This window comes from Polyodon spathula, chromosome 4, assembly GCF_017654505.1.
Source record: "Polyodon spathula isolate WHYD16114869_AA chromosome 4, ASM1765450v1, whole genome shotgun sequence".
NCBI lineage: Eukaryota > Metazoa > Chordata > Actinopteri > Acipenseriformes > Polyodontidae > Polyodon > Polyodon spathula.
This window is the reverse complement of record NC_054537.1, coordinates 31,025,294-31,038,247: the sequence shown is the minus strand read 5'-3', so window position 1 is coordinate 31,038,247 and position 12,954 is coordinate 31,025,294. Positions and strand designations below refer to the sequence as shown.

General features: G+C 37.5%; 1 protein-coding gene across 2 annotated transcripts in view; it reads left to right on the top strand.

Moving 5' to 3' along the window:
* Nucleotides 1–10,460, top strand: part of mapre2 (microtubule-associated protein, RP/EB family, member 2) — a 52,919-nt gene extending 42,459 nt beyond the window's left edge. For both annotated transcript variants that reach the window (XM_041247656.1, XM_041247654.1), the window contains 3 exons: nucleotides 1,927–2,066; nucleotides 5,563–5,721; nucleotides 8,401–10,460. In XM_041247656.1, the coding sequence (XP_041103590.1) occupies nucleotides 1,927–2,066; nucleotides 5,563–5,721; nucleotides 8,401–8,475 (374 nt within the window). In that variant the 3' untranslated portion in view covers nucleotides 8,476–10,460. The remainder of the gene's footprint in view (nucleotides 1–1,926; nucleotides 2,067–5,562; nucleotides 5,722–8,400) is intronic.
* Nucleotides 10,461–12,954: the final 2,494 nt, after the last annotated feature.

The following is a 12,954-nucleotide window of genomic DNA, read 5'->3' as shown; positions in this document are numbered from 1 at the left end:
AGCTGACAAGTGTTACTTCTTTTATCCCATCACACCTTTCTTCTTAAAGGCGTACAGCTTCTATACATGAACCTGGGTACTTATTTTTACGATATCACAACAAAAGGAATATGCTTCTTTGGTGCATATGTATAGCTGTTATGTACTATATATCACCTTACAGTACAATAATACCACAAAAAATGGACTGAATGATAATACCCGAAAATCTTAATATTTTTATTTAAGTAACCGGCGCAAATACAGTATTACCTGGTGGATTGCGCCGATCGTCGGATTATTCTGAAAACCCTGCATTCATTGTCACTTTTTGTTTTGAAAATAATCTGTTATTTTTGTAGCAGTTTAACATTTTATCCTGTCGAAGTGCTTAACACAGAAAACCCGCCCATTCAGTTCTCTGATTGGTTAAATGTTTTGTCAAGACGTAACACAGCTGTCATGTGGTTCCATGATTTTTTTTTTTTTTTTTTCACCCAGCAACGTGCAAGTGATCTAGTCTGCTAGAAGTGCAATCAATCCTTATTGTTAAAGGCACAGTAGCATCTGCAAGACGGGCAGATCGGGTTTTTTCAGCCGGGCAGCGACAGTCACTTCACCGGGCGGCACATCCGGCTGAAAAGGCCTGGGGAGAACCCTGATGTTGTGTGTGTGTATTGGTTCACGGAGTGTGGGTTATGTAGCACAGGTGCTGTAAAATGTGTGATTTGATTTAAGTTTAGGGATTGCACAATCACTTCACGTGCAGATTAAAGTGGGTATTTGTATGGGGGCACGGTAAGTGCACAGTTAGTCCATGTGCAGACTCAAGTGAATGATTGATTAGCAATCAAGTCTCAGCACAGCTGTATAAAAGAAGGAATGTTTCATGCACATAGGATTGGGTGTATAGCGAGGAGGTATGGGAGGGAGAGAGAAAGAGGAGAACAAAATAATAATAACAATTGCTACACGTGGTGGTGCAGTACCAGCACGATACTTGTTATAGGTCAGTGTTTGTTTGTCAGTTCGTTTGGCCACCACACCGTTTTGTTTTGTCAATGTGTTCTGTTTAAACCTTTTATTTTGTTCATTTAATAAACGCGCAAACAGTGTATTTATCATTTCACTCGCAGTGCTGCACATTCTTCCGGGTCTGACCTCACCGTTCAAGCCAGCTTGGCATAGTTAGCCAATGCTGTCACTTTAGTTGTAGATTTAAGGTATCTCCTCACTGTTACTCATTTATTTGATTTTTTGCCTAATATAGTCTTTCCAGTTCAAAAAATGAAGGGACAATTTTATCTTGACAGAGCTGTGTGTCCAAGGTCCTGATGTTGTAATGTGTTCCACAAAGTATACATTAAGAGGTTGTTGAAAATGATCATCACAGTCCATACTACCACAGCCACCAGAGATGTCACTTTTGTCAGACATTTGGTTGAAAAAACGGTAGAGAAAGGCAATGAAGCGTTAAACTTGTGTTTAAAACTGTTCTTAGGCCTATCAATTTTCTTGCCAATTTTAAATATCAGTAAAGCATAGTGGTGTGCTTCATGAGCGATTTCAATTTGAATTGCAAATGGCATTCCAGTATCACTTGCCATTAAATGAAAATACAATTCATTATCAGTGGTGGTAATAGTGTTTAAAATTGCAAAGAGAAAGATTTGTAGTTTCCAAACTATAACCTCTAACCTAGTACTAGACACAGTATTTTTCCTTATGAATAGAATAAACACCGAGGTATTGGAGGGCTTGCCTCACATGAAAGTAATAAAATGTAATTTACATTAAAATGACTCGTGTTTTTTTTGTTTGTTTTGTTTAAACACAGACCAAATGTTTTTACTGAATTATATTTTTAGTTCCACTTCCGATTTTGTAAACACTGTCAAATAATTGTAAGCCAAACTTAGTGTTTGAATTTCTTTTTTTCACTTTTAGGTGCTGCTAAATCCAGTCCAGCAACTAAGCCCTCAACACCGTCATCCAGGCCATCATCTGCGAAAAAGACACCAGCAATAGCAGTGCCTGCAAAGGGTGAAAAAGAATTAGAAGCGCAGGTCACACAGCTCAGTGAACAGGTACTGTGCCAGGGAGTCGATGTTGAGTTCATGTTGCAAGCCTAGTTATATTTATTTTCTTACTGTCGAAATGCTTAATTGTATTTAAGTTCATCATTCACTAACTTGGAGATTTCATATAATTGAAGCTTTGCTAAATAGTTTTGTTTCATCTAGAGCTGCAACGATTACTTAAGTAAAAAAAAAATCTTGATTTTTCTAAATGTTGTTTTGAGTAATTGTCATAATTTCAAAATGGCGGACGCTCCACGTACAAATTCTGCTGCACACAAAATAATAAAACTAGAATGCCTAAAAAAAACTGCTAGATAAAGTTTTCTCTAGTACATAATTAAGCACAGCATACTCATCTTGGGCAGGATAAACATGGTAAAAGCTGTGGTTTTAATTCCTCTGAGCCCATGCCAATATAATGCAGTGGACAGTGGAACATAGCAGCATTTGAGATTTAAAAAAAAAAAAAAAAAAAAAAATGGGATTCTTCGTAACTTTTTCATGCAAATCTTTATTTCAAGTGGTCATTTTACAGAAATTCCGCATTGAACAGGTAAAGGTTTAGAGATGTAGTCTAGTTCCCCACTAAATGGCAGCTAGTTATTTTAAACCATTAATTATGTAAGCCATGGTATCTCGGGGGGAGAGACATTTACACTAGATTACATGTCCCAGGATGTAGCATTAATGGTTTTATTGTTTTAAGACAAGAACACTACAAGCAATATTTACTCTGTAAAGGATAGAAGCATGTAAAGAAGCACTGGATAAGAGAAAAGATCAGGACATTATATCTACTGAAGAAATACATGGGTGAAAGTGCACCATCTGTAGACAAAATTCTGTTAAAATGGCCTCTCCCAGGTCCATTCCTATGGTTCATGTAGAAAAGCCAAAAACATCTTGTGACCTTTTTAGTATATTTTTCTCCTGTTGAATTGTAACTTGATTGAGACCATAGACACCTAACCCATAGAGCACAGGGGAGGCAAACTATATATTTTGCCACTCACTATTATTGTGTTTTGTGATGGTTTTGACTGTAAACGGTTTCAAATGTAAACAAAAAAAAGGAAAGTCATTCATAAGATGCCATAAGTCCAACATAATTAAAATAAATAAATAAAAACCCACAATAAAACGGCCCCTATACGAACATTGGACCCTCTATAGTCCGCTCTGCACTATTTACAACAGCTAACGTTAGCAGCAATGTGACTACAACAGAAGATGCTGGCCAGTTTGGATACTACAAAAAATGATTCATTAAATATAGGCTAGGTAATTGTTAGTTTAGTTTGTTTTATTCTCTATTAATTAAATTATATTCAGACGGGTATTTGTGTATTTTTCTAAACAAGGATGTCAGTAGGTTTGTGTTGCTCTGGGGCCATGAATGGGTTTAAGATCAGCAACAACTCTAAATAAAATGTTACTGTACTACTAATAAGCACTGCTAATAATCTGAAGCCGTGGTATTGCAAAATAGCAGAATCTCATTTTTACTTTAGAAATGTTTTTTTTTTCAAAAAACTTGTCGTTCTTTATTAATTAATTTTCAGTTTTCATATTGAAGCCTGTTGTGTACAACTCATTCAAGCAAAGCAAGTAGGAATTTGCTTAAGACATTTTTCAAGTCAAGTAATCTTTTTTGTATATAAATAATGACAGTAGTTTAATCTTACTTTAAAGACACGCACCTGAATCGAAAGGTAATTAAATTGTTTGCTTATACTCTCCCTGCCGTTCGGCGCACTGTCAGCCCTGGTTAAAGATATAAATAATGTACCCGATCAGAAGCAAGTGTAAAACCTGCCTGAATATTAAAGTAAAAATACTTACAATATTTGAAGACTAGCAAGAAGTTACTTGTTGTAGCAGCAGTTGCATTTTTGTTTTACATTATTGTTTTTCCCTCTAACTCAATGGACCATATTTAGAAGCAAGCACAAAGGCAAAGACACAATTTCTTAGAAAGAATAAGACCATTTTAATGGTATAAAACAAGAAACAACTTTTGACTGTTTACACTATAACTTTTTTTTCCTGAATAAAACAGTGTCTTTGCATTTGCTTCAGAGGGAAGCCTTTTTTTTATATATAGTAAAACAGTGCTTTTGACATGACGTATTTTGGACTGCTTTACTTAGGGAATAATTATCTTCTAAAGAACAGTACCTGCTTTTCTTTAACACTTTCCTTTAATAAACTACATGTGGGAATTCTAGGTGTAGCACTGTGCAGAGAATTGCATGTATTTGTATTTGATGCAGCTCAGTGAGTACATGTTGTACATTTTATGCTGAAACATCTCCACTCAGCAGTTAGTCCTTCAGTTTGCCCCTCTACTGTTTAGCAGTAGTTAGGCGCCTATGATTGAGACACAAAATTATTTGACCATTGCTTCTGACATTGATTAAAACACTGAATTGTTGTACTGCTTTTAGAGTGAAACCTATAGACACCAAAACTGACTTGTATTATTGAATGAGAAAGGTTACTGTTCCAGAGCGGGGGAGTGGAGAGGGGGGGCATTGGTTTTGCCCCAGGAGTTTGTCAAAATGACCATTGGCCACTTTCACCCATGTGTTATTGAAAAAACTAGAGAAGAGTCCTTTAGAATACATACGATATGTGGATGGCATATTTTAGAATATGGACATAATGGAATATGGAATAATCTCTTTCCAATTTCATAAAGTAGCAAATAATATCCACCCTAACATGACAAAATCTGATCTTTGAATTCTCAGATACCTTGTTTAAAATTGATCAAGAATATATCAAAAAAGATCTTTACTGGAAACCTACTGATATGCTTCAGTATCTAGCCATACTAAAAGAGCCATTCCTAAAGGACTAGGTACAACGAGAAAAACAATCTGTTCTGATGAACATAAAAAACAGGCAGAAATTGAAGAAAAATCTTAAAGAAAGGATATAGTTTATTGAGAGAGAATTAAGAGAGTTGACACTCAATACATAGTAACTACTTGAGTATAATAAGAGAAAAGGTTGAAAGAATACCATTAATAATTACATATTCTAAACATTTTGGTCCACAGTAAACAAACTGATCATAGACATGTTTTAAGGACATTAAAACCTGTAAGAGCACATGTGAAGTATACCAATATATTTGTAGATATAAGTGAAATCGCAAATACAAAAATTGATATTCAGTCACAAGACACTTGTAATTCAAAACTAGCAACCTTGTTTATGGTATATAAAATTGTTACAAAGTAAAATCCTGTAGGAGAGACAGGTACAACATTTATGTAAAAGAATACAGACTCAAACATTAAATGTAACTATTAGTTCAACAGTTTTACAAAATATGAATATAACATGAATGACTTACAATTTGTAGTTTTAGAAGACATGCAATTAGATAATGGACAATATGGAAGAATAAAGGAAAATAAATGGATAAATAGCTCAATACCATTGTGGAATATTAGATTGTTACTTCATTAACTGTGGCCTGTTTTGTTTGCAGTTAAATTCATTAAAAGCTGCAATTGAAGGTGTGGAGAAGGAGAGGGATTTCTACTTTGGAAAGCTGAGGGAGGTTGAGCTTCTGTGCCAGGAACAGGGACAGGACAGTGCCCACCTGGTCGAACGACTAATGGAAGTCCTTTACGCCACAGACGAGCAGGTCAGTAGTTTTTTAGGTTTTTTTTTTTTTTTTTTGGCCCACATACTGTAAGTAGACCCCATTTGTGCCTAAGTGCTTTACTTCGATAAACTGGATTATCTGTTAGGGGTGTTTTGTAGACTACAGTGATGGTGCAGCTCAGGGTTTAAAAACAGCCCCCTACAGGTGAAGCCTGGCTAGACCGAACCATTCTCATTAAAACATGCCCTACTCCCCCTGCCATTGTGGGCCTCCTTGCTAGACCAGGTTGTTGGTATATATTTTTTTTTCTTCTCACAAGATAAATGTATATAATTTAATAAGCAGAAGGCTGCCAACATATCTTGTTTGGTGTACTGCAGGGGTCGGCAACCTCAGTGTAACCAGGGGCCGGGCCGCTGGCCACCAACAAAACTGAACTATTTTTAACTCAATTGTCAGGTTGTAATACCTACACAATACCAACATACTTCCAGAAACACACTGGGATAATCATAAAGTACAATTACACTGTATTTATTTAAAAAAATGGAAATCTTTGAACAAAGACATTACCGCTATACCGCTGCTATCATCTTTTCAGTTAACAATCTTAAACCACACAGAATTCACAATGTAAAACCACACAGAATTCAAACAGTGCTTATCTGTGCAACAGTAAAGACAAATAACTATTAAGTATTTAAGTACTATTAAAAAAACTCCAATGAAAAATAAGTGCACAAGTACTATTTGAAGGTATGTGGATTCCCACCAAAAGCAGCCGTAACACACAAAAGTAGGTTTAATCTATTCCCATTTAACATTACATGTGGTTATTAAATTGAACATTTTGCTTCCAGCAAGGGGGAAAAAAAAAACATTTCTCTTAAATTAAAACAAACAATTAATTTAATTTGGCCAACTTCACCTCTGTCGTTCCGCTGGCTCAGCACTTCACATACAGTTACTGCATAAGCATTGATTACGTACTTCCACGTGACGTTGGCTGCATGCCTTGGAACTGTTGCCTAACAACCACTGACAGACTGCGTGCGGTGTGAGAAAATCACTCCGGCAACAACACCACAGAAGCTGGCTGCGCACGTGCCGAGGCGGCGGATCTAATCAATGTTTTTTTTAAATGTAATACATTGATAAAGAAACTCAGAGGGGCCGCCACTTGCCGACCCCTGGTGTACTATATCATGTAGGCGCAGTCAGTCTGTTAACTAACAGATGTAGGCTGTGGTTTTACAAGTGTCTGAAGCTAGGCATGTTCTCAATAAGATAACATTGTTTGCTGAGCCTTTTACTGTGTAAAAACCACACTTAAACTTGAACGCTGTGAAGAGTGTTTGTTTGTTTTGGGAAGTGCTGTGTAAAAACATTTAAGAATTTAACAACTTTCTTTTTTTCCTTTTAAATAATGCAGTTGTAAATAGAAAAAAAAAAACATTATTATCCTGGTAGAGGCAATTTTTGTAATAAATGGCATAAAGTGTCTAAGACAATTTGATGGATTATTGCAGTTATCTGTTTATTATCCTGCTACAGAAAGGGAGCACACAAGATCAATCATTCATTTAATACCCCAACCTGTCAGTTATGTTTTTGACGGAGAGGGTGAGGATGTTAAACTGATCTTGAAACCAAACTATTTAAACTACAATAGTCAAGCTTTTAAAGTTTATTTGCCAGAACTCGGTCGTTTTACGTAAATATTGTGTGGTGCTTGGCTGATTCTGGGATGAACTTGCTTTATTGTCATTGTTTCATTTTGTGGTACAGTAGAACCTGTCCTATCCAATTTAATTGGCTTCAGGGGCCCTTCGGATTTGAATTAAACCGGAACGATAAACGGGGGGGTGGGGGGGTGAGGAATGTTTCACGGAACAGAAACAAAAAACGAAACAAAATTAATTTGTTACGTTCTAACAAAAACGATATTCAAGATTTCGTTTATCAGTTAATAATGGAAAATAATCTGGTTCGAGTCCCTGAATGTTGAAGCATTATAAATGAACAGTGTCAGGCATGTTAGTATTGATATGGTGCTGCATGTATATCAGTGAAACTGATTGCAAAACAATGCACTGTGTTACAGTGTTTGGCATTGTACAAAAACCACATTACAAAAACGGTTCTGACTGTGCTTGCTTAGTCCGTGCCAAGGTAATCTGACTTTTTTTTTTTTTTTTTTTTGCACCGTAAGTGCAGGTTAACCCGAGACACAAATGCTTCAAAACAACAAAAAAAATAATGTGGCTTTGGAACTGGCTTTGGAAGTGGATGAAAAAGTTGTGTTTTATGTGAAGTGACAGCATGTAAAAAATAAAACTGAATTCCCATAATTACGACTGTTTAAAACGTGCTTTCAACAAATTGACACAATTGTAACTGTCGCAATTGCCGGCGGCTTTAGTACTTCTCATTATAATATTTGAGAAACCTCTCTTCCCTATTTTTGCGAATTTATGCAGGAATGCCCATAATTAGATATTCAGCTAAGGCTGAACTGCAAACAAAACCTGCTGCCGCAAAGCATTTCCTAAAAAGTCGCCAACAGCATTGCGCTTGTTGCAACACTTTAGTACATCTACCCCTCTACATCCTGCTTGGGGGGAGGGTGGGCTTCAGCTGTAGTTTCAGTCCACCACCACCCAGCAGAGTGGAAGCACACTTGGAATTGGTTGTGATTTGCTGCTTGTATTTCTGCAGGAAGGGGCAGGCGAACTCCATGAAGACCAGGAGCAGCCAGCTCATGGGGAGGTCCAGCAGCAGGAAGAGTACTGACCGGAACTTTTCACAGTCGCAGTGTTCATTTTGTGAGAACTCGTTTTTTATTTTCGTTTTGTTCCTGACGAACAAGCACATGCTGTCCTCAAGGTTACTTTAACACGGTTTATTCACGTGCTGTAGCGAGAACCAGTGAAATACTGAATTCAGTTTCCATTGATTCTACAAGACACAGACACAGCAAACAGTGAGGCATACTGGGTGTTTTTCTAGGGCTACGTCGTTTAACCACTCCACTGAGGAGCAATGGGGTAAGGGGCTGTGTGTTTTCAAGGGTATATAACATGCATTGTCAGATTGTACATAACCTGCTTCAGTGCCACCTCATATGCGTCTAAATTCATTTTTGTTTAATGTATTTTATTAACATATCAGTATGTTGATCTATCTCAATGAAAACTGTACACAAAATGAATGTCTCCTTTTAAGAAGACATTTGAGGTAATAGCTGAAAGTTTTTTTTGACCGCTGCAGTTTTTTTTAAATTTAATTTATTAAGCTTAAATACAGAACACCTGAAATTTAAATAAAAGGGGATGCATCCATCTTTAGCACTTCCATATTTAAATTCACAAGGAATACGTGCATATTTTATACATATCATGCTCTGAAGAAATCTGCTGCAGCCAAGTGGCTGTACTAGTGAAGTTGTATAAGAGATCCACTTGTTTGTAAATGTGTAATCACAGTACCAGGGAAATAAACTACAGTTTAATTCACATAGAGGAATTGGGTGAAATGCAGTATTCCAGTACTATGTTTGTTTTGTTTTTTTCTAATTATGCATTTGCTGTTACTTTTACTAAGTAGCTCACCATCATGCTTTGTTAAATATTACATGTAAACTGAAAAGGAATGTAAGCATATGTACTGTTTATAGTTATAAATAGCAAAGAAGAAAAACATATTGCAAGTGTTAAATAGATGCAAGAAATGTCTTATTCGGATGTATTTAACTCCTTACATTTACCACAATTTGTTGCATGATAGGGTAGATTTTTGTCTTTTGATTATGTGAATAACTTGACCTGCTTTTATCTTTTTAAATATTTAATAAAAAAAAAAAAAAAATTGTGTTAAGTGATATGCGTTTTATAAATGTCAGCCCACAATTTATTTTTGTTTGTATTATTATTATTTGGGACTGGTGGGGATGTTCATATACCAAGCTACTGCTAAGTATGATGTTTTTTCAAATCGATTTGCCCTATCCTTGCAAACCCTGCTTTGCAATAATATCGATTAAAGAAATGACACCAGACTCTAGTGCAATGTTAAACTATTGCACCAGTGCTAATGTATTACTTAATTAAAAAAAAAAAAACAGATTTTGTAATGCCACACTCAGTCTGAAGATTACACTCTGGAATGTGTTTGTTCATTTGGTATTTCTCTGCAGAAACAAAAAAAAACAAACAATTACAGTTTCTTAAACCTAAATATAAGGTACTTTTAAAATTCTGTTTGGAAACAAAGTCATGGTGTCTCCTGTTTTTTCTTATACTTTTTTCTTTTGTTGTGAAAGGTTCAACATGTAACTTTTTTTATTGTATTTATTTTTATGTTATTTAATTATACAAACATATATAGGTAAAGGTTTTTCTGTATTCACTGCTTTAATATAGTATTAAACTTTTTTTTTTTTTTTTTAATGAAAACTTCATTTCAAAGAGGTTCAGATGCCAGCAAAAGCTTGAGGATGTTTTGTAAAAAATGTTAGATGTTTATCTGGCCTTGGCTGTGTCTGATTTTAAAGCGTCTTGGTGGTAGTAGTGGAATCAGGTTTTCTCGTTTAAATAATTCATGTTATCATATTTAACCCATTGTCGACCAATCCAAAAAGCAACAACTGATTAGAACTTAACATAGACTTGAAAACTAGGCAAAGTTATACTGTGTGACGACTCCAATGTAATTTGTATGTCTAAAGCAAAACAATGTTTTAATATATGCAACACTTACAATAAAACTTACTGAGACCAGTGATCTATTTTTTTCATTAAATGAAAAATGTCTATTTCCCCCAATGAATAACAAAATGAAGTACTTTCATTTTGCTGCTTTTAATTAAACTTCTAAGCCCCTTAAGAACTGAAACCCCAAAACTTTTAGAGCTTATTAAATGAAGCAAATAATTGTAACCCTCTGATTTATCTGTTTTTGGTAACCCTTGAAATAGTGAGCTTTTGGGATATAAATTCACCAGACAGGTTTAACCTAACACATACTCCACCAAACTTGGATTTCACTTCTGTAAGACCACAACAAAACATTACTTGTATCTTCAATCGTCTCTATATTAATTCCCCTTTCTCCAAAGTGTATGGAAGCTTGCTCCCCGAAGAATGGCTGGGTTTCTTAAGATGGTGCTGTTACTTTGTCAAGATTTCTCCCAGTATACACAACACCTAGGCTGCGTTTTGTGAAAAGTGCAATACAGCTGAATACGTTGGGCTGATGTAAGGATACGTGCAAAGTGATTTGCAACTGCAAAACACAGATATTGCTGCCAAAAAACATATTTAGCTGGCGTGAAGTGTGACTTTACTGGTCATTAAAAAGCCAGTGTATGTATAAAAAATTTGATTTACATATCAAATTAGCACTTTCGTACCATTAATCCATCTAAATTGTATTGAAATGTATTCAAATGAAGAAAAGAGCATGGAATTACCCTCCCTTTCAAGGTGCAAACCATTGTGGCTTGAAGCGAATAATTAAGAGCTTACTCATTAAGTGTTTCACACCGCTTTCTTCATGAACACAACTATAAATACAATACAATGACAAATACAATTAAATGCAAATCAGAATGCAGAGTATTAAAAGTAATAAAAACAGTATTTGGCATTTTGAATGCTTCATACACTGCTGCAGACTCGCTTAGTTTAAAAAGATGTTCAATGAATCACAGTATTTGATATTGAACCACATGCAGGACTGTTCTGTGCACTTGTTCATTTACACTTTTGATAGTTGTGCGAGATTTGTAGGCTTCAGACAGTCTTAGCTGAAAAAGCATAACTAACAATTCACGAGGCGTGAGCTGGGGGTAGAGATAGGGATAGAGATAGGGCAGAAGAAGCAGAAGAGAACGGTTAGTAGGACAAAGTGCCGGCTAGAAAGGACCGGACCTAGGATAGAAGAGCAGTCGAAGCCCACTCTAGTAGCAGACCAGCAAAGCTGGACATGGAAGCTAGGACAGAAAGTGGTCACTGACTGAGGGCGGCGATGCCGACACGAGCTCAGGGCCGACGGACCTAGCAACCGAAGACAGGAAACAGAAGTGGTCACTGACTGAGGGTGGTGATGTCGACACGAGCTCAGGGCCAAAGGCCTAGCAACCGGAAATGGGATACAAAAGTGGTCACTGACTGAGGGCGGCAAGGCCGACACGCTCAGGGCCGACGGACCTAGCAACTGAAAACATATATGAGGGTTATGACTCGTGGAGCCGCCCCTCAGAGGAAGATGGTTCCGGAAGACTGGGACACGAAAGGAGATAGAGAGGGAGAGGTACCCAGCATCTGAGACTTCTGTATAGGGGCGCTTGTTAGACCCCCAATTGGCCGAGATTTCACGCTGCCTGGGACCTGAGATAAGAACAAGGCATAGAGGTTAGTATGGGACTCGAGCATGAGTAGCCACGTCCCGAACTGAGACAGAGTATAGAACGCCTTGAGTGAGGCAAGATAAGCGCAGGAGCTGCGAAAGAACAGAGTGTGGCCGGGGGTCCGCTCTGACTCACATGGTGAGAACCTCCCTGAAGGTCAAGGGTTAGCTGAAGCCATGCCCTGAGGTCGGAGAAGTGAGATCACTTGCCCCCCAAAGGATGGACCCCCGGCACTCCACCAAATCACCCACACCGTGAGACAAACAAAAGAGCACATGCCAGCGCATAACATAAACAAAAGACTAGAAGGACAAACGGGACAAACAGGAGAATGGTTAGTAATTTAGTAGGATATGACTATGTGTATACCTGCTGCTCAGTGGAGAGGAAAAAACCCCTTGAAGCTAATTAGGGGAAAACCTCTAGTGGCTCCGGCAGACAGGTAGCCCCCACTTCAGGCATACTAGCAATTTTGGAATGGGCTGCAACTATGTCAGAGGGTGAATGAACATAAGAATCCACTGCAGAACAGGACCGTGCCCCATGGTCTTGATCAGGCTCTGATTGATGCTGGCCCTTGCAGCGGAGGTGGCTGCAACGATACGGAAGGCATGGGGTAAATAGCTGAGGAGGGAGGCCTGTCCTGGAGAGAAGGGTGGAGAGGTGGGTTGAGAACCAGAGACAAGTGATGATGGATCTGGAAGAACTGATGAATAGAGGGTCCGGGAGGGGGGGGGGGGCAGGGTTTCCTGCATGAGAGATACCTTGACATCGCTGAAAGGGCAGAGAGCAGACCTTGAAAGCTGAATGAATTGAATTCACCGGAGTTGGTCTGTCTTTGAAGTGCGCAGCCAAATAAGAAA